This window comes from Callionymus lyra, chromosome 4, assembly GCF_982586985.1.
Source record: "Callionymus lyra chromosome 4, fCalLyr1.hap1.1, whole genome shotgun sequence".
In the NCBI taxonomy this organism is placed as follows: Eukaryota; Metazoa; Chordata; class Actinopteri; order Syngnathiformes; family Callionymidae; genus Callionymus; species Callionymus lyra.
The window spans coordinates 17,667,604-17,694,828 of NC_141821.1; the positions used below are offsets into that span (position 1 = coordinate 17,667,604).

The 27,225-nt window shown below is 39.6% G+C and overlaps 1 protein-coding gene across 2 annotated transcripts in view; it reads left to right on the plus strand.

Moving 5' to 3' along the window:
- The window catches only part of sema5a (sema domain, seven thrombospondin repeats (type 1 and type 1-like), transmembrane domain (TM) and short cytoplasmic domain, (semaphorin) 5A), a 115,981-nt gene extending 96,732 nt beyond the window's left edge, over positions 1-19,249 (plus strand). Inside the window, exons 17-23 of one of the 2 annotated variants that reach the window (XR_015710895.1) lie at positions 6,476-6,685; positions 11,011-11,181; positions 11,401-11,559; positions 13,359-13,403; positions 14,884-15,095; positions 15,643-15,892; positions 17,963-18,097. Coding sequence is in view for 1 of the 2 variants with exons in the window: in XM_087788993.1 (XP_087645119.1) it covers positions 6,476-6,685; positions 11,011-11,181; positions 11,401-11,559; positions 13,359-13,403; positions 14,884-15,095; positions 17,963-18,082 (917 nt within the window). In the remaining variant the exon portion in view is untranslated. Of the gene's footprint in view, positions 1-6,475; positions 6,686-11,010; positions 11,182-11,400; positions 11,560-13,358; positions 13,404-14,883; positions 15,096-15,642; positions 15,893-17,962 lie in introns of both variants that reach the window. The other variant, XM_087788993.1, reaches the window with a different exon arrangement.
- Positions 19,250-27,225: the final 7,976 nt, after the last annotated feature.

A 27,225-nucleotide genomic window follows, 5' to 3' on the forward strand; every position in this document is an offset into this window, starting at 1 on the left:
AACAATAAAAAATGATACATAAAAAATAAAATAAGAAGAAGAACATAAAGAGGAAGAACAAGATGACACAATCTAAGTCTAAAGATAAAGACAAAGAACATAGATCAAAGAAAAACAACAAAGACAAAGGATACAAAAACTAACATAGAACAGAACATCCAGATACTCTCACTCCACTCCTGACCCCGAACTCAGAATTGTACAATTTAATAGCCCGAGGGATGAATGAGTCCCTCTGGGGTCTGGTAATCTTGCAGTAAGTTCCTCATCATGAAGAGGTTTTAAAGTTTTTACTTTATAGAGTTTGTCTATAATCTCGGCGAACAAGAGGTTACGAGAGCAGAGGCCGTTATGACAGAATAACGGCTTCACTCCTCCTCCAGCCAGCTGTAATCACGCCCCTCTTTGTTTATACAATGAGTCCCTTGGAGGTGGAGATTGATGACACACGCTGACAAACCTTGATATTTGACCAATCACAACAGAGTGGGTGTGGTTATGGTAAATTTAACCTCCAGCAAAACCAACTATTTTAGTGAGCGGGGCTCAAGTACGTTTTCTAATGTCAATATTTAAATGAAAAGACAGTTTTGTACAAACAGACACATACTGATGATACAATAGAGTCCAAGATATATTTAAGACACACTTGAATCAACAAATTAGTTGGTTATATCTAGGTTATTTAGAGCCCGGTAGATGAAATTGTTTGCTGCATAACTAACATAACCTTACACAATCTCTAAACCGAGTGCCTGCTGAGCTCTAAAAATAAGAACAGTGCTTCATGAAGCTTCATCAGCTCATTTAACAACTTTTTTAGTTTCAGTTTACAGACATATATAGGTTGGTAAAGAAGGCTGTGGAAAGTTGTTAATTTCTATTCATTCCTTCAGAAAATCATAATAAAATAATGTATTTGCAGACTGAGTAGAATCTGTACCGAGCAGCTCTCCTACAAGGATCTCATAAATAAATTTGTTTGAATATGTTATTATTCAGTGCTACAGGCGTCCTGGTTCACACACTGCAAGAGTCAATTTAAACAGCTCAGTCAAGTGTCTGAGAAGCTGATTTCGTACATAAGTGGTTGTAAGAGAAGTTCAGGCCACACAGTGAAATATTGGGATTGCAGGAGCTTTTTAAAAAAGGCAATCATTCTGTGTTTGTGTATTTGTTTTTCATATTAGTTGAAGCTGCCACATGGGAAGTGAAAATAAAAAAGTGAGCTTGTGAGTTGGCTGGCGTTGAATGATGACTTCATAGAACGCCACCGCCTGCAGACTGATGTGCTCCACTCCAGCTGATCAGGAATCTAGCAGTGGCTGCTCTCAGAGGCAACACATTCGTTTCTGCTGCACGGATGTCATGAAGGCACAATGAGTAGACGTAAGACGGGGCTGTGGGACGTCTCTGATGGATGACGCCTCTTCCAGCGCTCTCATCGTCTCTCTCTGTTCTTGCGCTCGTGCCATTGTCAGTCTGCTTGTCCTCGGTGACTGTTTCACTGCCAACTGAGCGTTTTGACACTGAATGGCATCACGGAATATCTTCCTTCTTATTCCATCGTTCATATAATCAAAGACAGCTCTATTGTGCGACACACGCCAGTTTAACCAATTATGTGAACTGACAGGTTTATTCTGGCAGATAAATATGGCAAAAATAAGCACAACCCTTGTAAAAACAAATGTTAAATGCAAAGAAAAACCTTGACTTTTTTCTCTGTGATGGTCATGATGTTCTCATCTTAGGTTGATGGGAGACAATGAATGACATCTATTTATTTTTCACTAACATTTCACTCATTTTCTACTCACCCTCGACTAAGGGTTGGAATTATTTTTTAGAGTTATCCGTATTTTAAATGGTTATACATAAGGAAAGTATGTCCTTTTTATTGTAGCGACTGGTGCTCAGTTGTTTTCATCTTCATATTTGTCTTTAAAGACCCTTAAAAACATTCAAATACCTCCATACTACTCGTCTGTAATGTCTTGTGTTGAAGCCTACACAGTAGCTGAAACTCCATGTATTTCAGCTGTTTATCCTCATTGAAATGCATTTCACAATTGAGATACAGTCGCTAAATTAATAAGAACAAACATTTTTGTCCAAACGAACAGATTACTCCAATAATCCCAGCTCTAAGTCGACATGAGGTTGAGCTATCGCTTTGACATAAATTGATTTCCCTTAGCGGGTTTTCTGCTGAACCAGATATACAATATATATTGGAGCAACGGTCCCCAACAACCAGTTGGGGACAGTGCCACTAAGCCATTTGGACATTTGTTCACATGTCCTACATAAATAATTTATTTTTTTCCTTATATCTCTTGTATCAATTATACTGTCTGAAAATATTTTCTTAAAAAAAAGACCAATATTTTCTCAAAAGTAGAATTTTAGAACTCGAAAACTATGTCTGAAAAACTATTTTTTTGTGTCATGCTATATAAATATTTTCACTTTTTGCCCCACCTGGTCAATGGTACCAAAAAGTTAAGGAAAAGTATTTAATTAACCTGTATGTTGTTTGACCGTTGCATGGAACCTTGAGTGCACCTACAAAAAGATGGTGACAGCGTACAAACTCCACTTTGATTTAAACCGGAAGCAAACCTACAACCTTTTTGGTGAAAAGTACCGGAGTTGTAGCAAATATGGTTCTCTCCAGAAGTTAAAAAGTATCATTTTAAAGTGAGATTTTGCAAACTAAAAGTGAAGTTACAGAATAAAGAAAAGGGAAGAGTAGTTGTCAGGATGATGTGATGCTCTCATTGTTCCCTCAGTCATACCAAGAGTTTTTGTCCTGTCGTTTGGACAAACACCTGGATTACAGGAGTCACAATAGAGTAACGTGGAGAGGCAACTCTCTCCCGGATCAATCTGTTAGATGGAGCTTCTGCCTTGCAGCATTAGAACGATTGATACAAGAGTCCCGTCAGTTTTAATGATACAGATGATTGACATCACAAATGCGATTTAGATGGATCTTTGATGGTTGAAATACTTGAGTTATCAATCAATGAATTCTTCAGTATATTTTATTAAAATTGTGCCATTCGTTGTAATTCTTTAATTCTTTAAGTGTTTTAACTTTTTGCTTCTATATTTACTGTCTTCGGATTTTTATTTTAAAGCTCTTTGGTTTCTGTCCTCAGAGGTTTGAAGGTTATTCTTGCATGACGCCTCAATTCATCACAGATTTGTCAGACAAGGCAGGAATCAACACCTGGGTGTAATAAAGCGCTCAGTGGTTACGATGGATTTCACGTAACAAAGAAAAGGAGAGTCACCCTATAGTTTAGTGAAAAGTCTTCACCCGTCAGTCTGTCTCGGCGGAGATGCCAGCAGACGTGGTATTACCTCGGAGTGAGTAATGGCTCCTTTTAAAGTAGGAAATTGTTGTTTTTTGCGATTCTTTCTCTTCCCAATTGAAGAAGATAGCTACTTCTTTTTCAAAATGGTTAGAAATTGCTTTGATAAGAGTGGACTGATCTTTTTTCATACGTGCGTACATGGCTGTGCGAGAGACTCTTTCACAGTTTAAAAATCATTAAATTACTGGATGTGCAGCAGAGGTTTGACATAAAAATGATTTTTGTTTGTAGTTTTGTGTAGATTGAAATAATATGTTGAACTTCTTGGTCTTAAACCTAAATCTAACCTGGTTAATTCATATTTAAAATGAAACCATCACAACTTCCTCTTTTTTTTAATTCTAAAAAAAATTGTTACGCGCCGTGTAAAGTTAAGACAGATTTGTAATTGAAATGTATTAAAAAGCTTTAATGGCATCTAGGTTTAAAATACTAGATGGATTTTCAGTTTTGCCCCTTTAGTTAAAGAAGTTATGAACAGGAGAAAATAATTGAGGTCGACTTACTGTGAGTCAATAAATCCTGATTTATTTAATCATTTTCCCAGCAAAAATACACACACACAATTTATTCCAGATTATCTTTTTAAATCTAAGTGTCGACAACAAGAAGAGATTCTACATGCTTTTGATAATATGAATACACCATTATCAGAGTTTAACCTTTACCTATCAAACGCCTCTTCATCATTTTAATGAGCAAGTAAAGTGTGATTCAGCTCTAGAAGTGATTGTCAATGATTTTTTATCTATTTGTCCAACACATTAATCTGTGTTGGCAGCAACACATCGCGAAGGACAAAAATCTTCCACTTAGTTCATACTAGACTCGTGACCTGAGGGACTTTTTAATTACCGTCATCTAGAAATGAGTGGATGTTATCTCTGGATTGCACTATGTTGCATGGCTCTCTCTGTCTCTGTCAAATTAATACTTTTGTGTTGTTGGCCTCATATTTGCCTCTAAGCGAAGGGAAAACGTTTTGTTTTCATGTCCTGATTTCTGTGCAGCCGAGACTATTTGCTGTTTTCTTGCTTCCTGCTTATTTCTACAGAAATAGAGACGTTGCTCTCCCTCTGCCAAAGAACCACTGCCTGAGATTTAGAGGACATTGGACTCATCCTGGCTGCTTTTTAATTGGTGTATACAAGATATCATTCAGAGAATGAATCATAAAAAAGAAAAAAAAATCATACAGTTGTGGCATGTGCATAATTACATTTTTATTATTGGATGGATGGATGGATGGATGGATGGATGGATGGATGGATGGATGGATGGATGGATGGATGGATGGATGGATGGATGGATGGATGGATGGATGGATGGATGGATGGATGGATGGATAGGTAGATATGGGATGGATGGATGGATTGATGGAGAAATAGTTGGATAGATTGATAGATGGATAGATGGATGATAGATGGATAGATGGATAGATGGATAGATGGATGATAGATGGATAGATTGATGGATAGATGGATAGATTGATAGATGGATGGATCGATAGATGGAATGATAGATGGATGAATAGATGGATGGATGGATGGATGGATGGATGGATGGATGGATGGATGGATGGATGGATGGATGGATGGATGGATGGATGGATGGATGGATGGATGGATGGATGGATGATGGATGGATGGATGGAATGATAGATGGATGGAATGATAGATGGATGGATGGATGGATGGATGGATGGATGGATGGATGGATGGATGGAGAGATAGATGGATAGATGGATAGATTGATGGATAGATTGATAGATGGATAGATGGATAGATGGATAGATGGATGGATAGATTGATAGATGGATGGATCGATAGATGGAATGATAGATGGATGGATCGATAGATGGAATGATAGATGGATAGATGGATGGATCGATAGATGGAATGATAGATGGATAGATGGATGGATCGATAGATGGAATGATAGATGGATAGATGGATGGATCGATAGATGGAATGATAGATGGATAGATAGATGGATGATGGATAGAAAAATGGATGGATGGATGGATTTTTTTGTATTCTGTTCAGGCTCACTGATGAAAAAGGGAAAACAAAAAACACAAAGTCCTTTTTATAGACATAAGATATAAAGGCTTTGATAAAATACGTTAACATAACAGGAGTTAATTTAGGCATTAAACACCTAATAATGAAAGATTTACCTGCAAGCTTGGAAATGTTTGCATCTTTTTTTATAAAGTTTTGTCTTTTCCTCACACTATAAGACCGCTATAATGTTTTGTTTTGGTTCCAAACACATACGTTTATACAAAATCCATGAACTTTAATGAGAAAAGAAAATTAACTTCAAGGTATTTCAAGTGATTCAGACGTTGATGGGAGAACGACCATCAGAGCAGCTGTTGAGTCATGTGGCTCTAGAAGGGTTTCTGAAGGCAGGAAAGTTCACGCCACTGTCCGCTTACGATCGATGTTGGACTGTCGACAATCCCGCCAGCTGGACGTCGTGGTGGGACGTTTCCAAGGTCGCACACATTAATGAGCGCTTGGAAAATTTGGATTTTGCAAACACTCCACTCATCACCCTCTGAATACAAAGCAACAAGAAAGAGTTTGAAAAACAACAAGGCCATGTCTGAGGACTGAGGGCGAGAGATTAAGGACGACTAAACACTGGAAGGTTAATGAAATGATGGACAGAGAGGAGAAGACACGGCGGAAGGATTAATCAAGGCATTAGAAATGGATCAGGATTAACAGAATTCTATTTACTTTTCAACGTTTTGTGAGTCACCTGAAAGTTGAAGGTGAAACACTTTTCTTCAGTGATTTATTTGAAAGATTTTGATCTATTTTACATTTAAAATATCGTTGATAACATTAATTAACAGCAGGTGGCAGTAGTGTTCGGTAACTTACTTGCATTACACACGCCGTACAAGCTAGAAAGAGCTTACACTGCAGCCTCTTCTGCACCACAGAGAGTTACTCTTTTATTGTGTTTTACATCAAAATGTCATTTGGAACACTGGATATATTTAATCATCAGTTCTGAGTCTGTTTTTTTTCACCCATTTTTTCAATACGAGTATCTTGTTTCCCACCTCACAGGTGAGGTTCTTCGTCTGGGAAGGATGTCGGGCCACGCGGTCCATGGCGGGTGGTCGTCATGGAGCTCCTGGTCTCAGTGCAGCAGAGACTGTAGTCGAGGGATCCGCAGCAGGAAGAGGACCTGCAACAACCCGGAGCCCAAACATGGAGGCCAGGCGTGTCTTGGACCCCCACAGGAGTTCCAGGAGTGCAACATCACACCATGCCCAGGTAGGAGACTCAGACAATAAGACCTCAGAGGTGCTTATTCACTATAGTTCAGCATATAATGCAGGGGTTATTAATTCAATCACATACTGTATCGGGCCTGTAGAAAAATCAAGAGAAAAAACATTATTGTTTTCTGTATTTAATTTTTCTTTTTATTATTATTTAATATAGGGAGGAGGATACAATATTATAAATCTTATATATTATTTGTTAACCAGCTAAAAGCAATACCACCCATGCATTGGGCGGGGGGGCTGGAGCCTAAGCCAGTTTCATAAGGAGAGAAGCGGGGGACACCCTGGAAAGGAAGCCAGTCTGTCGCAGGGCACAGAACCTCTGTATGTTTTTGGACTGAGGGAAGAAACTGGAGTGTCTGAAGTGAACCATACATTTATACACATTTATGGAAAAAGAAAAACAATCTTAGAAATAAACTGAGCAATTGTTTGTTTGTTTTTTATTAGAAACAAATGCACCAGAGCAAATACATCTATAACATTTTGCTTTATAATAAGGTGGAACTGAATCCAATTATTATACCATTTCTGTCTTTAAAAGTCAGAAGAGAAACAGGAAGTAGCTTTTACAGTCCAATTACATTGTTACACTTGTACTCGCACTCTGACTTCCTCCATCTGAGGTTTGTTTTCATCTCACCTCAAACTTTAATGAGAGATCTTAGTACAAACAAGCCGGCGTCAGTCAAGTGTCAATCAAGTGACACGGATCTAAGGAGCGTTTAAAGAACTCCAGTCCAAGGGGAACAGAGCGCCAGCTGGTGCTGAATATAAAAGGCCAGCAACATGTGCTTCAAATAACACATTTAAGGACACGTGGTTTTTCAGGGTGTGTTTGATCAGACCTCAACTGTTTTGGCACAATCACATCCTGCATGGCTGGGTAATAAATAAGGAGTATATTGGAAAAAGACTTGAGAAGCAGATTTAGATTAAAGGTGGAACTTCAAAGGCAAGACAACTATAAAAGTTAAGAGCAACTTTTGGATGATCCCAAATCTCTCACGCGAGACCAGAGGTCAGTCAGACACTAGTAAACAAACTCACTGAAACAACGTTTCATTCCTGATGAATTGAGACACAACGACGCAATTACTTGCGATTTTTTTTTTGCAGCAAAACAATAGACTCTCATTTTCAACCACGGCGCGTAATTACAGTGAGGGGTAATAATCACGCTGGCAGCCATGGGAGGTCCTAAAGCCCAGAAAAAGCACCACTGGTGAGGATGACGAGAGGAAGCCGTCAAATAAAATAAAATATTCTGTCTGCTGATGTGAGGCGAGCCGCTATCAAGCTTATCTGCGCTGAGCAGACCGGACGTTATCTCAGGTAATTAATGATCACTAGCTTATTGAAAGACTTCTCTGTGAATCTCATCAAGAAAAAAACTTTTTTTGTGGGGATGATTAGCCGGAGTCGAGATGTTTGGCAAAGAAAAAGACGTCAGAAAGGTAAATGTTTCCGTTGCACATTTTAGGATGATATCAGGTGCAGTTGAGGCATCAATGCAAATTTAGGAAGAAGGAATCAAAGCATTGATAAAATAAGAAAACATGAGTGATTTTGTCTCATGAGTGACAGTAACAACCTCCGTTGTAGCGACGAATGTAAACACAGACAAATGCATAAATCAATCTGATTGAGTCAATAATCAACAACTGTCAACATTTCCCTTTAAATTTCAACTCACTCCCTACTTTTTAAATCCCCCACCTTTCACCCTATCTTGTTATGTGGAGTCAGAGATAAAGTTCTTTATCAGGGCTCCCTGGACATCTGGTTCTTCTACCACCGACAAAAAAAACCCCCGAAAACATTAATTCTTATCTATTACCTGGGCCTCTTCAAGCTAAAAATCTATTTATTGAGGACGGCTTTTAATACCGAGTAGTATGGTGACACTTCTTATCTTTTATCCTGTTTTATGTTGTAGTAGTTTTCCGCTATTTTATTGCTTTCCTTTTTTTAATTACTATTATTTGTTTCCTCTTTATTGATCCACTCTTCTAAAGCACTTTGGTTCACGGAAAGGTTTGTTGTAAAGGGCTGTAGAAATAAAGAACATTTACATTTACATTAACATCTTGACCCGGAGATAGCAGGAGTATGAAAGCACTGAGCTGAAATGGGAAAAATAATTGGTAAAATAAAAGAAATTGTTACAGCACAAATGTTACATTTAGAATGACAGCAGCTCGCAAAGTTAAAGTATACGGTTGGATTAAAAGTAACCATCACTTTACACACATTACAGCTAAGAAATTCTATCCCATTTGCGTTGGGGTGTATTAAGGGTCATACAAGTGATCGGCTGATGGAGCTTCAGGAAACAGTGTAATGGTGTTTATAGGTCAGTAGGTGGCGCCGTCAGTTTTAAAATGATGTTCCATTAGAATAGTTGTTCAAAACAAAACAAAATAGCGCAGAGACCGACATCTAGTGGACTCTGAAAATAGTGGCACTGCCTCATGAAGCTTCATCAAACCATCACTAGGTCATACCTAAAGCAAATGGTGGATCGTAAGTGAATTTCTCTTCTCTCTCTAATGTCACTTTGAGAAACGGTATATTCGTAATAGCGTGTTACGGCACTGGTAAGTAAAACACTTTTAACATATGAGATTATACTTTAAAAAGTTTATGTTTTATAAACGTGAAATCATGGTACATTTCTGTTTACAGTGATGGATTCTAAAGTTTTTATCATTTTTTTTAATGATACTTCATTTTGAGGGCTCAAGACGTAAACCAGACGCTTCGGTTTCATAGGATGTTGAGGTATTAAACCGCGGTTATTCAACAGACATATTCACTCCTAGCTCGCGAACAGAGCAAGCTATTATGATGCTCATTGTGGAGATTTGGGAAGAATCTAAAAGCGTCGTCCTTTTATAGCTTTGTCTCTGGAGTCTTCGGCTTCTCCCCGGAGGAAAACATGAAGCGAATGTGTTTATGATGCTGCATTTCTATGCTAATGCGCGTCGAATAGCTATTACGAGACGCCGACTGTACCGACGAAGCAGCTACAATATGTTGATGAACATCTCTACGCTCTCCTACCTCAAAGGAACAGATTTAACTGAGCCGGAGTAGCAATGAATACTAATGTGTGCTCAATTAGCACCTCTCTGAAAGTGAGATATGATTTAGACCTGGCAACACGGAGCATCTCTGTAATCCTCCGGTGTGTAATCTAGTGCTTTTTAAAAACCTGGAGTCAGGATGGGGAAGGTGTTCGCTCCTCCATCCATCTGCTTTGGGAACAAATGAATTTGTGTTTTTCCCACAACTAAGCCTGAGATTGGACTATCAGTCTTGGTGGGCCGCGTATCGACTTTTGTGTCTCTTTGGGGTAGAGAAATTACGCCGGGATGACAATAAGGATCAGCAACCTCAATTACTTGCACAATGCTGCCAACCATGCCCGAGTCCCTAAGAGTGGATGCCGGGTGATTGTCGGACGGGAATTCCTCTCCGTCGAAGTGTGGAGAGGTTTAATCAGGAAGAGCAGCAGGAAGTATTTGCCTCATTTGGGATTTGCTGTTGTCAAATGCCTCAATTCAAATGCCCTTTTTTTTCTCCTGTAATCCTAAATGAATCACTATTTTCCACCAATTCCAAATATCCATCAATATTTATCAAAATAGTTCAGTGGTTCTGTGAGAACCTATGATGAATTCATTCAAACCCATAGAAACAAAATAAGAAGGACTTAAATTAAGTTACTCTTAGTCATCTCTTTCTTCCGGAAAAAGTATGTGCTCAAAAAGTTATGGATTCATTTTATTTTATTTAACTTTATTTTATTCATATAAAGCATGTGGGGAAAAAAGAAACTTTTTTTCTTGAAGTTGTGGTTTTCTTTAAGATGGTCTTGTTTAACGTCAGTTTCTTTGTTTGATTTTATCTAAAAAGCTTCTGAAGGAATTTTCCCAAAACGTTCGTGTTTTATTTAAAATTTTAAACTGAATAGATTCCAGAGAAATCCAAATGACTGTCAAGAGACAGGAAGGTGTTTATGGTATGGCTTCTAACAAATAAATGAATACACTTGGTATAGACCAGGCTCATTAAACTAAAATATGTTAAAATATATGTGTTTTAAAGATTAAATGTAGGTTTTAAAAGTAGCTTATGCCTGTTTACTGCCCAGTGGTCTCTTCACGGCATACATTCTTAAAACATGTGTCTTGTGTTTTTCTACTGAGATCACAAGGTGGTTTAATAACAGAAAAACGTATTGTGTGCTTGTTTATACATTTTATTTATAAACCACTCATGTCCTGTCATCTTCTCTGGGTTTAGTGGACGGCAGCTGGTCCTGCTGGTCTCCATGGTCCAAGTGTTCTGTGACATGTGGAGGTGGACACTACATGAGGACCCGGACCTGCAGTAACCCTCCACCCGCTTATGGAGGAGACATCTGTTTGGGACTGCACACTGAAGAGGCTCTCTGCAACACACAAGCATGCCCTGGTACAAACACACACTCACACACACACACACACACACACGCACAAAGACTCACACTCACACAGAGACATTAGAAGTCCACTGCTTGTCTTTATTTAATTGCTCAGCTGCTCTAACAGCAGTCATGCATGACTAAAATGTTCATGGATACACACAAACAAACACACACACACACCAGCATTTTGGGCAAGATGTTGCAAATACTGTCATTTCTGTTTCCAGAGAGCTGGTCCAGCTGGTCAGGGTGGACTCACTGTGACTCCAATGGGTCCCAGATGCGCGTCCGTCACTGCAACGTGCTGTTTCCCACAGGAAGTCAGTGCTCAGGAAACAGCAGCGAGAGTCGGCCGTGCTCCCCCCCGGACTCCAACCTCATCCCAGGTGAGACGCACCGAACACAGCTTTACTCTTTCCCTTCACTGCGTCCATTCTTGCTCTCCCAAGCTTTCCTTCAGGACAACTTCCTGTTATAAGAGTGACCAATGATTCTTCTTATTATATATGACTGTGATTCCTCATCAAGTTGACATTTCACTATTAGTCAAGATTGATATTTCGTTTTTGTTTTTAATGACTCATTGCACTGGAAAAAAAAAGTAGTCTTCACACATATATGGTATTTAATCTACAATATTTTTTTTGTATGCTTTAGTTTTTTAAATCTTGTTAGTACTTGAGAAATTGCAGACTGTAGGCAAAACAGTCTTGTGAGTTTGCTAGAATAAATCTCTGCCTGAGGGTCATATGTGGTTCTATAAAACTTAAATACATTACAGCTCACTTTTTTATCGCTATTTATTATCTAGATATATACATTGTTAAAGTTCTGCCATTGTATCTGTACCTTTATACATGTTAGGACCCTAGTTAATTCTATAATAGGTCAGTATTGCCATGATATAACTTCATTCGTCCACAATGTGTAACGTCAACACCTTTGTTATCCAAGGGTCAAGGTGACCCGAAGGCCTGAAAACAAATGTGTTTGTGGTATCCATTGTATTGTCTCTCTGGGTCCAGATGTACGACCTCCACCACTGCATATGTATTTAGGTCATGACCCAGTGGCAACACAAGGGATACCAAAAACAAATTTGTGTTTGGGTCATAGAATAAATTAAAATATTGACCCTATGATAACACAAGGGTCAATATTTTAACTTAATCTATTGATTCTATTCTATCTTATTATGATTGGTTTCATTTGAACAGCCATGACTGACACTACCTACTATTTTTATGATGCTTTTTTACAACAAATCCATTTCACCAAATTGTCAAATATTTGAAACAAATAAAGACGTTTATTCCTCCATTATCTGTCTTAATGGCCAGAGTATCTTTCTACTCACCGCTGCGGCAACAACCTGAATACATTTCAGCAGCAAGTGTCGCCAATACAAGCAGTCAATGATCACTGAAGTTGTTTGAGTCAAAAGTGCTTACTCAGCATCATTTAAAAAAAACTCACATAGGATATTTATCTCCTGCACCCTTGATACGATGCTTTAACAGGAACCACTTTATTGACGGGAGAATCGACTTCTTAAACACCATGAAACATCTTTAAAAAATCTTAAATGTATCTTGTTCTGACACACGAGACTTAATAAAGATGAATTAATCTAAAAAAGATAACCTGAGGTTAAGCTCTTGAAACACCTTTTACGAATCTTAAAGGTATCTTGTTCTGGCACACGAGACATAATAAAGATGAATTAATCTAAAAAAGATAACCTGAGGATAAGCTCTTGAAACACCTTTAACAAATCTTAAACGTATCTTATTCTGTTGCACCGAACGTACTGAAGATGAATCATCTTGAACAAAGATAACATGAGGTTATAACCTTCTCGGGATAATTAACTGAGCAATAAACTCAATGAAAACCTCCAAATGAACTTACAAGAACAATCCATTTGCCTTTCTGCCTTTTTGTCCCTCTGCTTTAATGGGTCGGAGTCCATTAGGGTTAATGAGAAACACCTTTTACTTCATTTCCTTTCATGAGAGTTCACACTTTAAATAATCGGCCTCACGTGCGGCAACCTTGATTAGCCTTTTGGGCTTTTTATGATAACGAACCTCAAGCACCAATTCACATCTTTAACGTTCCGAGCAGTAATTTCAATGCTGAATTGGATTTCTGCCACTAATTTGACTCGTTGTTTGTTTTGCAGAAATCTCAATTGCACGCTCCAGTCAGGAGGAGAGGCTCTGTGGAGGTAAAGTGTGTGTGTGTGTGTGTGTGTGTGCGTGTGTGCTTGTTCACAAGATAGCCCTTCAAACCTGCTTAAGTGCGTATAAATCGTCGCGCAAACACAGTCAGAACACGCCAGAGAAAAGTGCTGATCTCACGTCTCCCGCAGATGTGGAAGCAACATGTAAATTTTCCTCTTTTAACTTCACCCATGTCGACATATCTGCTCTCATCGTGACTTATCGCTGCATTGAAGGAGGAACACTCAGCAGTAGTTGTAGATTTTGGGCAGAAGCTGCCATACTTCAAGATTTAATAGATATTAAAAGTCGTTTTTGAGTACCGAAGGACTAAATCATGGCAACTTTCCTCTGTAGCATTGAGTCTGGATGATCTACTGATGAACAGTGTTCGCTGTTAATGAAGCAGATTGATAGAAACCCTGAACACTTCAACTATTAAAATAATAAATGAATAAAAATGTGATTTATAAATTCAATGGATTTTCATAAGGAGAACCAAGAGGATATTGGAAGGTTTTGAAGGTTTATCACTTCCTATTATTATACCTTCTTTTCATCGACTGTGTGTTGTGCAAGCGAGATCTGTAACACTACTAATATCTGCCTGATGCTATAATTATATTTAAAATGTGTTTAAAGATGATTAAATAGATCTAAATAAGCTTCTTGATAGTGTTCTCGTTCCCTGGCTTACAGAAAAACGTATGCAGTGGTGGAGGTTGTTCACATTTATTTTTAGAACTTCGGATCACCTTGACCCAGAGACAACACAAGGGATACCACAGACACATTTGTTTTCAGGCCATCGGGTCACATTGACTCGAAGATAACACAAGGAAGACCACAAACGCATTTGTTTTCAGGCCTTCCGGTCACTTTGACCCAAAGATAACACAAAGAATACCACAAACACATTTGTTTTAAGGCCTTCGGGTCATGTTGACCGAAAGATAAAACAAGGGATACCACAAACACATTTGTTTTCGGGCCTTCGGGTGACGATGACACAAAGATAACACAAAGAATACCACAAATATATTTGTTTTGGGGCCTTCGGGTCACCTTGACCCAGAGACAACACATGGGATACCACAAACACATTTGTTTTCAGCCCTTTGGGTCACCTTGACCCAGAGAAAGTACAAGGGTCAAATTATATAAAGACAAATATTTATGTTGAATTCACATCATTTGCTACTGTATCAACAATATTTCCCCCAAACAAGATCCAGCTCCGTTTGTTAAATTCCTAGCAACATATAACCACCGGCCATAACATTATGACCACAGACAGGTGACTCAAAAATATTTGTTTTAAGGGAAAATATTTGTAAAAATTCTGATTCAAGGTTTGGTTGCATAGCCAGCAATTCTACTCTCTACTGGGTCCTTCTATTGTTCTATTGTTCCTCCTAATCCCATGAGAATGCCTTCTAGGAGTATCTCTGTGTTTGTACTGACGCTCTCTTTTATCGCCTCCAGACTTCAACATCTTCCACATGATCGCCGTGGGCCTCAGCAGCTCCATCCTGGGCTGCCTGGTCACTCTGCTGGTCTACTCGTACTGCCAACGCTACCAGCAACAGTCGCACGACGCCACCGTCATCCACCCCATCTCGGCCGCCCCGCTCAACACGAGCATCACCAACCACATCAACAAGCTGGACAAATACGACTCGGTGGAAGCCATCAAGGTCAGATGACGGGTTTATCGCGAGAGGGAGGAATTGAAATAATGTCTTTTTACGGTTTTAATGTTAGCTGCGCTCTGACAGAAACGACCGCAAGTCCTAGATAATGGCACCTGTTTCATATTCACCACTCCCTCAGAGTGCTACACATGATTATAGAGTATTTCAGCTGCACGTCTTTGTGGGGGTGTGGGGGGGGGGTTAGGGCGTCGCTGGTTTGCTAACAGAACACAAACACAGCAAGAGAAATGAAGACGGCTTCATTATTTAGCAGAACCTTCAGCCCGGAGCTCACAGCCGGCCTCTGTGGCTCTCGTGGTGAAGGAAATTCTCCGACATGAAATGTGCAAAACCATAAAACACCCCCACATGAGGGATCACAGCAGGGAAGGATACCTTACATCCACAACACAATTATGCACCATCAGTCTCCTGTAAGAGCAGGTTTAGAGCACTTGGGGATCTACGTTAATTCATTCTCCTGCTGCAGCGAATGTGATCTGAGGGTGTTGCTGAGGATGACTCTTGCCCACTCCTCTCCCCCCTGCAGCCCGACGTGTCGGTTCTCTTACCCCTGGACGACCCCGCCATGCACCAGCCTCTCTCTGCTAACATGGGGGTGTCCATGCGCGGCCTGGAGATATTCTACTAACCACTGACCTCTACAACCTCCCAACCCCCTGCTTCTTGACTCCCCCCCACCCCCACCCCAAACAACTTTCTGACCCCAACCACCGCTACATCCACTTCCTCACCGTGCCCCCCCTTCACCTTCCCGTGGCACTCTCTGTCTGTGGCAGGTTGGAGTACACAAAAGTTTTCACTTTTGCTCAGATGCTTTCATTCCTTCATCTGTTTATTAGCCAGAAGCCCCACACACACACACACACACACACACACACACACACACACCCTGGCTTTTCTTATGCAGTTCTTCCTTTTATTTATTTCTCTCATGTTTCATTTCCATTATTCGTGTGTTTGTCTTGGTTTTCTTTGAGTTTTCTTGTAAAAGAGACCTTTTGATGATGTTTGTAATGCACCTCTGTTGTCTCGCCTTCCTCCAATTTGCTTAAAAACAGGGAAAATGCATCATTAAAAAAGGATGCAAACAATTAGCCTCGAGGCCTCCAGCCTAAGTGGAGAACTGTTGTTTAAATTCTTCTGAGAGTACATTTCTAATAATGAGATAGGAGATGAAGATGATGTTCTAATCTATTTCTTTTTAAATAAAGTAGTTTTTCTTTCAGTAAGAAAAGATCAAGGGCAGTGAATTTCAAAAAGACACATCTTCCTCTTATATGTAATTTACTCTAGTCCATCTAAAAACTTTATTATAAATGGCGCAAAAAAACCCTAGTATCTCTAATGACCTTATATTTTGAAACATCCTGTTACTCGTCTGGAAGTTTTACAATCCATTCAATAAATGACCAACGTCCATGTTTTCATCTTCAATTCTGTGTCCATTTAAGGCTTGCAAGGGCAAAATCTTTTTTCCAAAAATTCCTCTCTGTACCTGACGGCTGTACTCATGAATACAGCAGGCATTAGCTAAAAGCATCTACAAGGTTTCAAAGGTCCAAAAAAGAGTTGATGTTTATGAGTTTTGAGAGTAAATTATGCTCGAACAAAGTAGCAGATAAATTGCTACAGTGTCACAGTACAGTCAGCAGACACTGTGACACTGTAGCAACATCCTGACAAGACCCCAATTACCAGAGCCCCTCCATTACCTTGACATCCCTTTGACAGGCTGTTTTGTAGCAAGGAGAGATAATGAATGTCTGCAATAACATTTAAAATATGTCCGTTAAAAATAATTCAATGGAAGTTCGGTCTAGATTTTTTGACTGATGCATCAGTTCGATTTCAGCACCGCCATGGTGGACAGCTCCCACTAAGAGCTTCTTACATCCAAGAAAGGTGGATGCTGGAGAACCAGGCCATTTTTAGTTAAGATAAATAAACTTGCCTTTTTTGAACCGATTAACGGCTACTAAGTCTTGTAAATATATCTTTTAGTTCCTTTTTAAACCAATATCCGAAGAGAAATACAAGGGATAGACACCAGACATAGATATTTGCCCCTGGCGGGATTGATTTGGGAACCCAGATTCAAGTTTTCAGATAGGTTATCCCCCTTAGATTTTTGAAGAAGTTCATGACAACTAGAAGCCTCCACAAGGATTTGTTCAAATTAGGCTTCAGGTCGATCCAAAACATGTAGAGTATAAAAAGTACCCCATGAGAGCAGTAACCATAAGAAACAAGAAACTTATCTCATCATCTTATAGAACGAAGGAATCATCAGACAAATATGTTGCTGTTTTCCCCCTGACTAGCATCAATTCAAAAAACAAATTCATCTTTTAGTCTTTCGATTGAAACATTTAGGTTTTTTTTCTGCATGGTAATCTTTGAAAGATGTAAATGCAGCATCATCAAGCGTCCTAGCATCGTGCCCAGAGGGACTTCCACCACACGTATCAACTTTTTGATGTTCTTTTGTAACAACATCAGCAGCTTACCACATACTTGCAAGAATCCCAACGGGAACGAAGTGATAGCTCCAGTGTGCTGAGGAGCAGAAAGCTCTTTTGATTGATTATTATTGTTCCGATTGGCACGAAAAAGTGCTGTTATGAGCTACAGAGGAGGTGTATTTACAGATGTGCATCAACGTCCTTCACCTTGGTCATTTGGTCACTCGTCCAGCCTAAAGCTGCAACCTTACATCCTATCATTTGTGTTGCTCCCGTTTTTATTTCTCCGTTTGCCGGCCAGAATTGATTTTTCCCTCGTCATCTGGACTGAATGATTTCAGACGATTGTTCTTCAAACTGACACGTTCTTGTCTCCGTCCATAGGCCTTCAACAAAAACAACCTAATGCTGGAGGAGAGAAACAAGTACTTCAACCCACAGCACAGCGGGAAGACTTACACCAACACTTACTTCACTGACCTCAACACCTACGATGACTATTAAAGAAGCCGAGGACAACAAACGGATCGTTCAGACTGTTTTTTCTTCTCGTGCTTTGTATTGAGGGTTGAGACGCCTCGTGTGGGATCCACTCTAAGAAACTCTTGCTACTGAGACGTGGGGGACACACAGTCCAGCCAGCAGAGGGAAATACCCGCTTTCTTTCAGGTGCCTTGGGGAACACTTGGAAAATGCAATTTTAGGAACAATATACTGCCTTGACTGTAAATGAACTGTATTTCCCAATGTGGACGATAAACAGAGGGGAATGAGAGAACGACTCCTTTTACATTTTCTGTGCGGCCCCTTAAGCAGAGGAAGCGTTTGAGAGGAAGGAAAGTGACCTCCCGAAGGTTTTGCATGAATCTGCTCTTCTTTTTACTTTTGCATGAATTCCCAGCATTCCTCTTCTTTTGAATTATTTGTTGGTCTATTTATGTTGATTAAAAATGGTCCGAGGGCTTTTACTTTGAAACGTATTCTTTTCCAAAAACATCCACCCTCGGTCTTCAAGTCGCGATGTAGATAACTAAAGTTTGTGGCTTTTCTCTTCTTCAGTTGTCTTCAAAATTCTGCTGTAAGTGGTGTAAGATAGGTCTTAGTTTATTTTTTACAGCTCTTGATGGTCTTGTACAGAAAGTTTTCTTAATGAATTAATCCTCCTAATATCTCGTGTCAGAGAACCTGTATTCCTAAAAGTAAAACACTCATTTGAACCAACATCTTTTATGAATACAGTGTGTGACTGACTTGTTGTACAGTGTGTCCATGAAGGAAACCACTCACTTTATCATGTACTTTTAAATTGAGAGTCGTTCATCAGCTGAAGTTAGTTTCCGTCGATCGCCAAACATTTGATATTTCCGTGGTTCAGTTGGGACTAACTCTTTTTACATCTTTGCTTGTCTTACTGTGCATAAATTAAACTCTTCTTGGTACAACACACTCTTGTTTTAATTCACTATTACAGACTTGTGAATTTATGAAAATATAATTGTGGAAGTGCTGTTTAAGGCAAATATTTTCAAGTGGATTTTAAATGTTTTTTTCATGCTCACTGTGAACGCTGTGCCTCAATATGACAATGTTGTGACCAAATAAGGAGAATTATTCCCACCTCAGTATGTCTTGGCTAGTTCTCCACCAGCAATTTACGAAAACCTCTTGTGCAGGGGTGTCCATCTTTGTACAATGTAAGACGGTTCAGAAATAAAGATCATCACGGAAAATGTTATTTATTTAGTTCAAGGGATTGTTCACCCAAAATTCAAACTTCACTCAATTTCTACTCACCCTCATGTCGACTAAGGGATTTTTTTCAGAGAGCAATCTGTTCCTTTTTAATATTATAAACAAAAATGTATTCCACTCTGATGGACCCGGGCCTGATGAGTCTAAGACCCTATATTCCTAAATCTTAATCCTCTTAATCTGTGACCTTATGACAAAACAACTGGTTTGTTTTAGTGATTCGATTGCTCGCCGTGTTATATAGAGTCAAGTTTCAGATTGTTTGGCCATTCGTAAACAGAATCAGGGTTACCGTAGAAATGAATATGAGTGAATGACAAAACCATCCATACCTTTATAAATACAGATGGAATTACAGAAGAGCACCAAAATGTAATCATCTGTACAACGTTTGCTGGCAGACGGACGATAAAACTGACAATAACAGATAAAGAAACCCTCTAAAATGATCTCTGGACAATTGGAGATCAATTCAGTGATATAGTGTAGGCCCAGCTTAGGTGATTTAACATTTAACATTTAAATAAGACTGTTCTGGTGGGTTGTTGAGGTGAGTTTATCAAGGGTAAGTGAAATAATTTCTCAAACCCATAAACAGATAAAGGAACCATTTCTTTGATCTTGGATTTATTTATACTTACTCTTGCGTCTTCAACCAAGATAAAACATTTTTTAATTGATTTATTTAGACTTTACTGATGTTGTTTCTGTGTCTTTCCGTATAAGTTTGTGTGTATCTCATAAGCATTCCTAGAATATTTCACACAGTTCAACCTCTGCGGAGGATCCGAGTCAATTTCAATGAATGTAGAATAAAGACGCGCCTGGGATTCATAAGTCACCCAGGCCAGCGTTTAAAGACTGCTGCGTCCCCTTTAATGGTCTTTGGGGGGTTTGTGAAGTGACGAATGGCATCGGCACCGGAAGGAAACAAATAGAGGGAGTCAGAGGGGTAAAGGTGACATGGGCCACCATCTGAATTGTAAACTCTCGTCTGTGGGATGGGAAGTTGCTCCCCACACCAATCAACCTTCAACCTGGAGGCACATATGTGCTAGGAAGCTAATGGCGGCCAGTCATTAATCAAGCGCTGTTTGGCTGCTGGAGGATGTGCTGATACAGCCCAATGTACACTCTGACACCAGGGGATCCATCTCTCTTCACCCACACTGAAAGCTGTGGGAGCAGCACAACTGAAATAGATGGATGGTGTTTAAAAATAAACCCTTAAAAACAAACATCTAAACACAAATCTGTTGCTTTTCCTGGTGCAATTTGAGTATGTACAACAGTAGACTCCTGCTTTAAACATGCTTCTTCTTTGATTCCCAAAAAACACTCTGAGGTCTTAGCTACACAGTCGCACACAAACAAAAACATCTCAGCGTTGGATATCTGAGGTTTGTTGCTCATTTGCAGGTAGGCACTCGTGACATTCCACTCTTGACAGGTGAGATCGGGACAATAAACGACTCTTCCACGGCGGCATTTAGGTTGCAGGTTCCACTAAAGGTTGCAGTTAAAGGTCGTGAGAGTAGAACTGTTGTGTGTCAGATGAGAGCGCTCGCATGTGCGTGAAGAAGTCAGAGTGAAGTGAGATGTGACACGGAGGCCTCAGCACAGTTTAGCTCATGTGTGTGAAGACAATTGAGCTGCTTGTCAACCAGGACTTTGTGGATCTTTGCCTCCAAATGTTGCCAGATAGGGAAAAATTTTGACATTGTTTCATTTCAGATGCAATCTTTGAGAAGCTACAATTAATTGAATGTACTTCTTGCAAATGTCCAAAACATTTTCTTGTATGAAGACAACTGTATCTTCCAAGTGAGGTTGTCAGGTCTAAGTGTTACTAGCATTCTCTGAGTGAACTGGTCAACGACATGTTGTCGAAAGGTACCACTGTGCCCTTATGAGCCTGTTCAAAGAAGATAATAATTTGATATAATCTACTGGTCTCCGACCACCAGGTCGTCGACTGCTTTGTATTAACTGCAGGCGAGACGACTCCTTCTTGTTTAGACACGAAAATAAACTGTTAGAATACACTTGCTCACTGAGAGTTCAAAGGATTTGTGGATCCGGATGGAACACCACCAAAATTGAAATAATCAGTTCCATGCCCTTTATCAACATTTCCTGCCAATTTAAATGATTGACCTGAGAGAGTGTGTAGATAAGTCTCTCATTAAAGTTCTTCAAAATAACTTTTATTAGTATCGTAATCCATCGTTAAAAAAAAAGAAGTTTTTTTAGGAATTGCTGAACTCTATGAGTAGATTTTTGACTATTTGGAAAATAAATCCTGTACAAATATCTGTATAGTGATTACATAATTTAAACATTGACCTTAAACGTCCCAATCACAGCTCAACTTGCGGCTTATGCTCAGAAACACTGTGCACAGACTGTATTATTGAGATTTAAGATGGATCGACTACGATTAGCTGAGATCTGAGCGTGACTTTTCTCTCTAACGTTTGGCTCATGATGCATTCAGGAGCCATGTTAATTAGCCGCTGTATAGTGAGGGGATCAGGGGGCCAAACTAGGTGAGTGAGTGAGATTGTTCCTGTCAGGCAGGTAACCGAGCGTGAACTTCCCATTAAACACCTTCTTTTTCCTCTCGAGACCAGATTTGCTCTCATTCACATGGATCATTGTGCTCAGACCAGCCTCCCAGCGCTCCCCTGAGCTGATCTCCAGCCTTGTTACAGCTGGTTTACAATAAAAAACAACCAGAAAATGAGGTCCTTTGGTAACTGAACATTAAAGCTGTTCCGGAAAATCCTGCTGTTTATGGAACAGACTAGTTCTGGCAAGAAACTCTTGAAAGTTTTGCACTTTCCACATGTTTCTTTTTAACATGCCGCAGTGAAACAAAGTGAAGCAAGGACACAATAATCCATAAATGTATCTCACCATAGATGACCCTCAAGTAAGAGCAGAAGGGCCCATTCCTACTGGAACCTGGGAATGAGTAGTTCTGGAACAAGGCTGCCTCCATTCATGGATGGATGGAAGATATTTGAGAAGAATGTGAGACACCTGGGACTCGTGTTAGAACTGGGTCTGAACAAACAACCCGCAGGAAGTCTGATCAACTATTTATGAGTCAGTCGTGCTGATATTGTTCATCTTTTCCCTCGGAGGCGAGCGAAAGGGACTGCAGCCGGAAAAGACGCTGTAGAATCTGGAAATATTTCCAACTGTAAATCCAAGTATTAAAGTGGATGTTGTTTTTGAGCAAGTGCTGAAGCACCTTTGATTGTCCTTCAGCTGAACACTGTAGATCAAACTAGCTACAAATACAAAAGTGTTTCTCTCTCTGAGTAATCCCTCTAAGTGCTGTGAAGTTAACATTATTTAGGTCATATTGGATATCTGTTGACGAACTTTAATTGTATTAGTACAAAAAAAGAACCGAGGATCCTCAGCTTCAATCAAAATTCTTTCGTTTGAATACGTATTGTTTCCTTTGAAGTTTTATTTTCACGGTGCTTTGATCTGTTGTTCATCTTTGTTCCTGCTGTGCTTCAGTTTTTAGGTTACTTAATTAATTGCAAAAATCAGTTTGAATAATTTAGCACATATTATGTTACGGTTCAATCAGAAATAATTAATTCAGTGATTCATGTGTTAATAAACGAACGCAGCTATTTAGACCACAGTGTAAACGTCAACATCATCATAATCTTGTTTTATTTCATTCATATAATTTCAGTTTCTATTCTTTAAAGCAGTTCTATGTGATTCGAAGTCGAGCGACACCAGTGGACTAAAGTGGGAGTGTTTAGCCCGACGAGGGACCACATTTCCCATGAGCACTCGCTAAATGTTGCGAAAGTTGCTATTTCCCGGTTTGCAGCAGTTGGACAGATTTTCTGTTTCCAGACTGATGAGTGAAGGATGGATATTGATGAGGTAATGAATCAGATTGTGGATAATTAAATATAATATGTGTTATGAAGGGTTTGTAAATAACTTACCATCCCATTCACACCATCCCCAAAACCTTAACAGTGAAAATAAAAATCACACAAAACACCTCACAAGTCATAGTATATGAGTCATTCAACTAGTTTTAGGTTGATGTATCAATTCAATTCAATTAAAGTGTCTTATCTTAACAAAGTTATCTCAAGACACTTTACAGTTGAAGTAAGACTATAGTGAAGAAAAGAAAAACAGATCCCGGCAACTCAATAATGAGTAAAGCACAGTGTGGCGTTGGCGAGGAAAAACAGAAACCTCAAGCAGAGCCAGACTCATTGTTGAAGGCCTCCTGCTGTGACCGGCTGGGAGGAAGGATGGGGGGGGACAGATGGATGTAGAGAAGAGTGAGGGAGGATACAGTGTGAGAGAAAAGAGGAGAGTATAGATGAGTCCATGGAGGTGCTTGAGAGAACTCTGGATCTGCTGACGTGGTGGAGATCCTGGATCAGCAGCAGCTCTAGAGGTGTAGCTCTGGGGCTCCGGGAGAGAAATAAAAAGTGTGGGTTTAAACTGCACAGGTGATGAATGTAATGCAGAAAAGAAGGATACACAGAGCTCAGTGTCTAAAACTCCTAGAGCATTCTAAGCTTATAGCAGCTAGGATAAACAGAAAGGGCTGATTCAGCTTTATCGAAAAGTAAGGGTTTTAAGATTCTTTTTAAACATAGAGAGGGTGTCTACCCTCCGGATTGAAGCCGGTAGTTGGTTCCACAGCAGAGGGGCTTGAAAACTGAAGGCCCTGGCTCTAAATCTACATTAGGTATAACTAATAGATCAGAGTTTAGGGATTGTAACGTCCTAGAGGGTTGATAAGTTTGGATTAGATCTTTAATGTACATTGGCACTAGGCCATATAAGGCTTTATAGGTTAAGAGAAGGATTTTAAATTGTATTCTAAATTTTAATGGAAGCCAATGTAAAGAAGACAACACAGGGGAAATGTGTTTGCGCCTCTTAGCCTTAGTCAGGACACGAGCTGCAGAGTTCTGAATGAGCTAAAGAGTTCTGAGAGACTTTTTAGAACAGAAAGAGAGTTACAATTGTCCAGCCTGAAGGTCACAAAATCATGGATGAGTTTCTCAGCAGCATCCAAAAGAAAGGAAGTGCCTGATTTTTGAAATGTTACGAAGGTGAAAGTATGCAGTCCGTGAGATTTGTTTTTTGTGTGAGTTAAATGATAAGTCCTTGTCAAAGCATACACCAGGATTCTTTACAGTGGTGCTAGCAACAGGGGTAAGTCTATTTTGAAAAGTTAGATCATTAGTTAACGATTGTCTGAGAAGTTGTGGACCAACTAGTAGAACCTTAGTTTTGTCTGAGTTCAAAGGAAGTTTTTGGTCATCCAGAACTTGATATCTGTAATACAGGACTGTAGTTGGGTTAGCTGATTTCTTTCATCTGGCTTCATTGACAAGTAGAGTTGGGTGTCATCAGCATAACAGTGAACGTTTATAGAGTGTCTTCTAATCAAGTCCCCCAGTGGGAGCATATAGATTGTGAATAGGATTGGACAAAGAACAGACTCTCGTGGGACACCGAAGCTGACCCTAGTCTGTGTCGATGAGAGGTTGTCGACATGTACATTCGTACACGTGCGTTCTATCCGACAGGTACGATTTAAACCAGTTTAGAGCAGTTCCACGCATGGCTATATGGTTTTCTAATTTCTGTAAAAGGATTTGCTGTCAACAGTGTTAAATGCATCCAGTTCTAGAAGAACAAGAACTGAAACACGGCCCTGATCAGAGGCCATTAGCAGGTCATTCCTAAATTTTACAAGGGCGGTCTCTGTGCTGTGGTGTTTCCTAAAACCAGACTGAAACACCTCAACTTGATCATTGTCATGGAGATAATCACAGAGCTGACTCGTAACCACTTTCTTTGAAGATTAGAGATAGGCCTATAGTTAGTGAGAACCTTTGGATCAAGTGGTGAATAAGAACTTCGGGTTATTCTTATTTGCTTCTATAAGTGAGGAGTAATAGCTGGCTTTGACTCTCCGAAGAGGTTGTATATATTTCACTTGTCTTGCCAGACCTGGTAGAATTACTCATTTTTTGATGAACGCCATTTCTTCTCCAATCGTTTAGAATCCTGTTTTAACTTACGTGTTTCCCTAGTATACCAGGGAGCAAGACTACTTCTGTTAACAGTCCTTTGAGTTAGCCGTGCAATTTAGTCAAGCGTGTTATTTAGCGCAGACTTGTTCGTCCCTTTCCGAGCCCTTATTTACATATTTAAATCAGATTTAAATGAACCACAGTCTGTGATTGTTCTCTCCATGATCAGAAAAATAAATTAAAGATTGAATTTGAACTTGATTAACAGTTGATATTTGTTCATTTTAAACATTTCTGACATGGATCACATACTTTAATTTAAATGAGTGCAGACAAGCTCTGATGTAAATGTTTATATTTTACATTCAGGGTTATTAATGGAAATGCTTTATTTACAGAGACGGGGGGCTTATTTGAAACATCTTAAAATGGAGTTCAACAAGAATAAAACAGAAAAACACTAACATAGAGAGCTGAGTAGTGACAATGATTTGGAGATGGTCTGGTGGTCTGAGCTTTATATGAATTTCGTGGCGCAGCTGCTTTTGAGTTTGATAAAACTGATGTGATGTTGTTTCACAAGAACATCTGTGACTCTAGTAGAGAAAGACTTGAAGCGATCAGACGCTGATCATTTTGTTCATTATGTTATAAAAAAAAAAGAGCTTAGAATTCCTTTACATTTTTCTTATTTGCTTGAAATGGCACATTAAAATATTCAGTATAAACTTGTTAAGGTGTCTTAATAAATACAGATCATCAGTTTGGTGAATGAGAACATATTTATAAGTTTGTGAATAAGTTAATATCCAGTTGTGTAACTACAAACAGTGTGTGTTTGATCAATATTGATGTACCTTTTTAACGCTCTTTTCCTTATTGATACATATAAACTTTGACGTGGAAAAGAATGTCCGTAGAATTGTGCGTAAGACCCTTTCATTACAAGAGGCCCCTGCATTTTTCTAAGAAGAGAATGAAAGAGGTGAAGCACCAGACTATGACGGGTTAAGATCAATCTTGAAGGAATCTTAATTAGCTTTTTGGTCACAGGCGTTCTATTCCTTCACTGCCCAAAGGAAACAAGACCACCAGACAGATTTGTGTGGGCCGAGAGGAAGCTGGCAGAGGGATCTGCCTCGGCGCCAGACTCGGAGATGAATGTCACTGCGAGAATTAATGCCAATTGAGAGATGCCCCATAGATTCGACCCGAGACATCTGGAATCCCAGGTGCCAGTCCAGTGATCCAGGACTCAGCTGTCGGAAGCCAAAGTCTTGGTGGCGGCAGCCAAACAACACCGACGCTTATCGGCTCTAACACAACCCTTAATGAGCTTTTTCACCTTAGTCAAAGCTGGTATTTAGGTAATGAGCCAATATGGCGGATATCGCCGCGCTCCAATCACCGATCGTGATTCCGACATCTATCACTGCCAGATTCATCACAAGCCCTGATTCTCCTCAGCGCACACAGCTGCTCTGGCTGCTCTGCTTCCTAAGAGTCTGTGCTCAGGGACAACTTTAACCCCATTCACGGAGATGCTCTCTAATCCAAGTCACAAAACTCCACCGTTAGAATTTTAACTGCTGGATTTGTTTGTCTGTTTTCTGCTGTGTACCCTTTATTAATTCAGGAGATCACAACAATCTTCATGGTTCAAAACCCTCATGCAGCATCTGTTGTATGATACAAACATTCCACCCAAATTACCCACAAAAATAAAGCATTTGTACAACCAGGTTCATAATGCCCCACAATGGTTGAATGTCTGATGAGAATCAAGATTAGTGAAGCTTCAATTTTGTCAGTTTCATACCAATACATGTTTGTCAAGATACA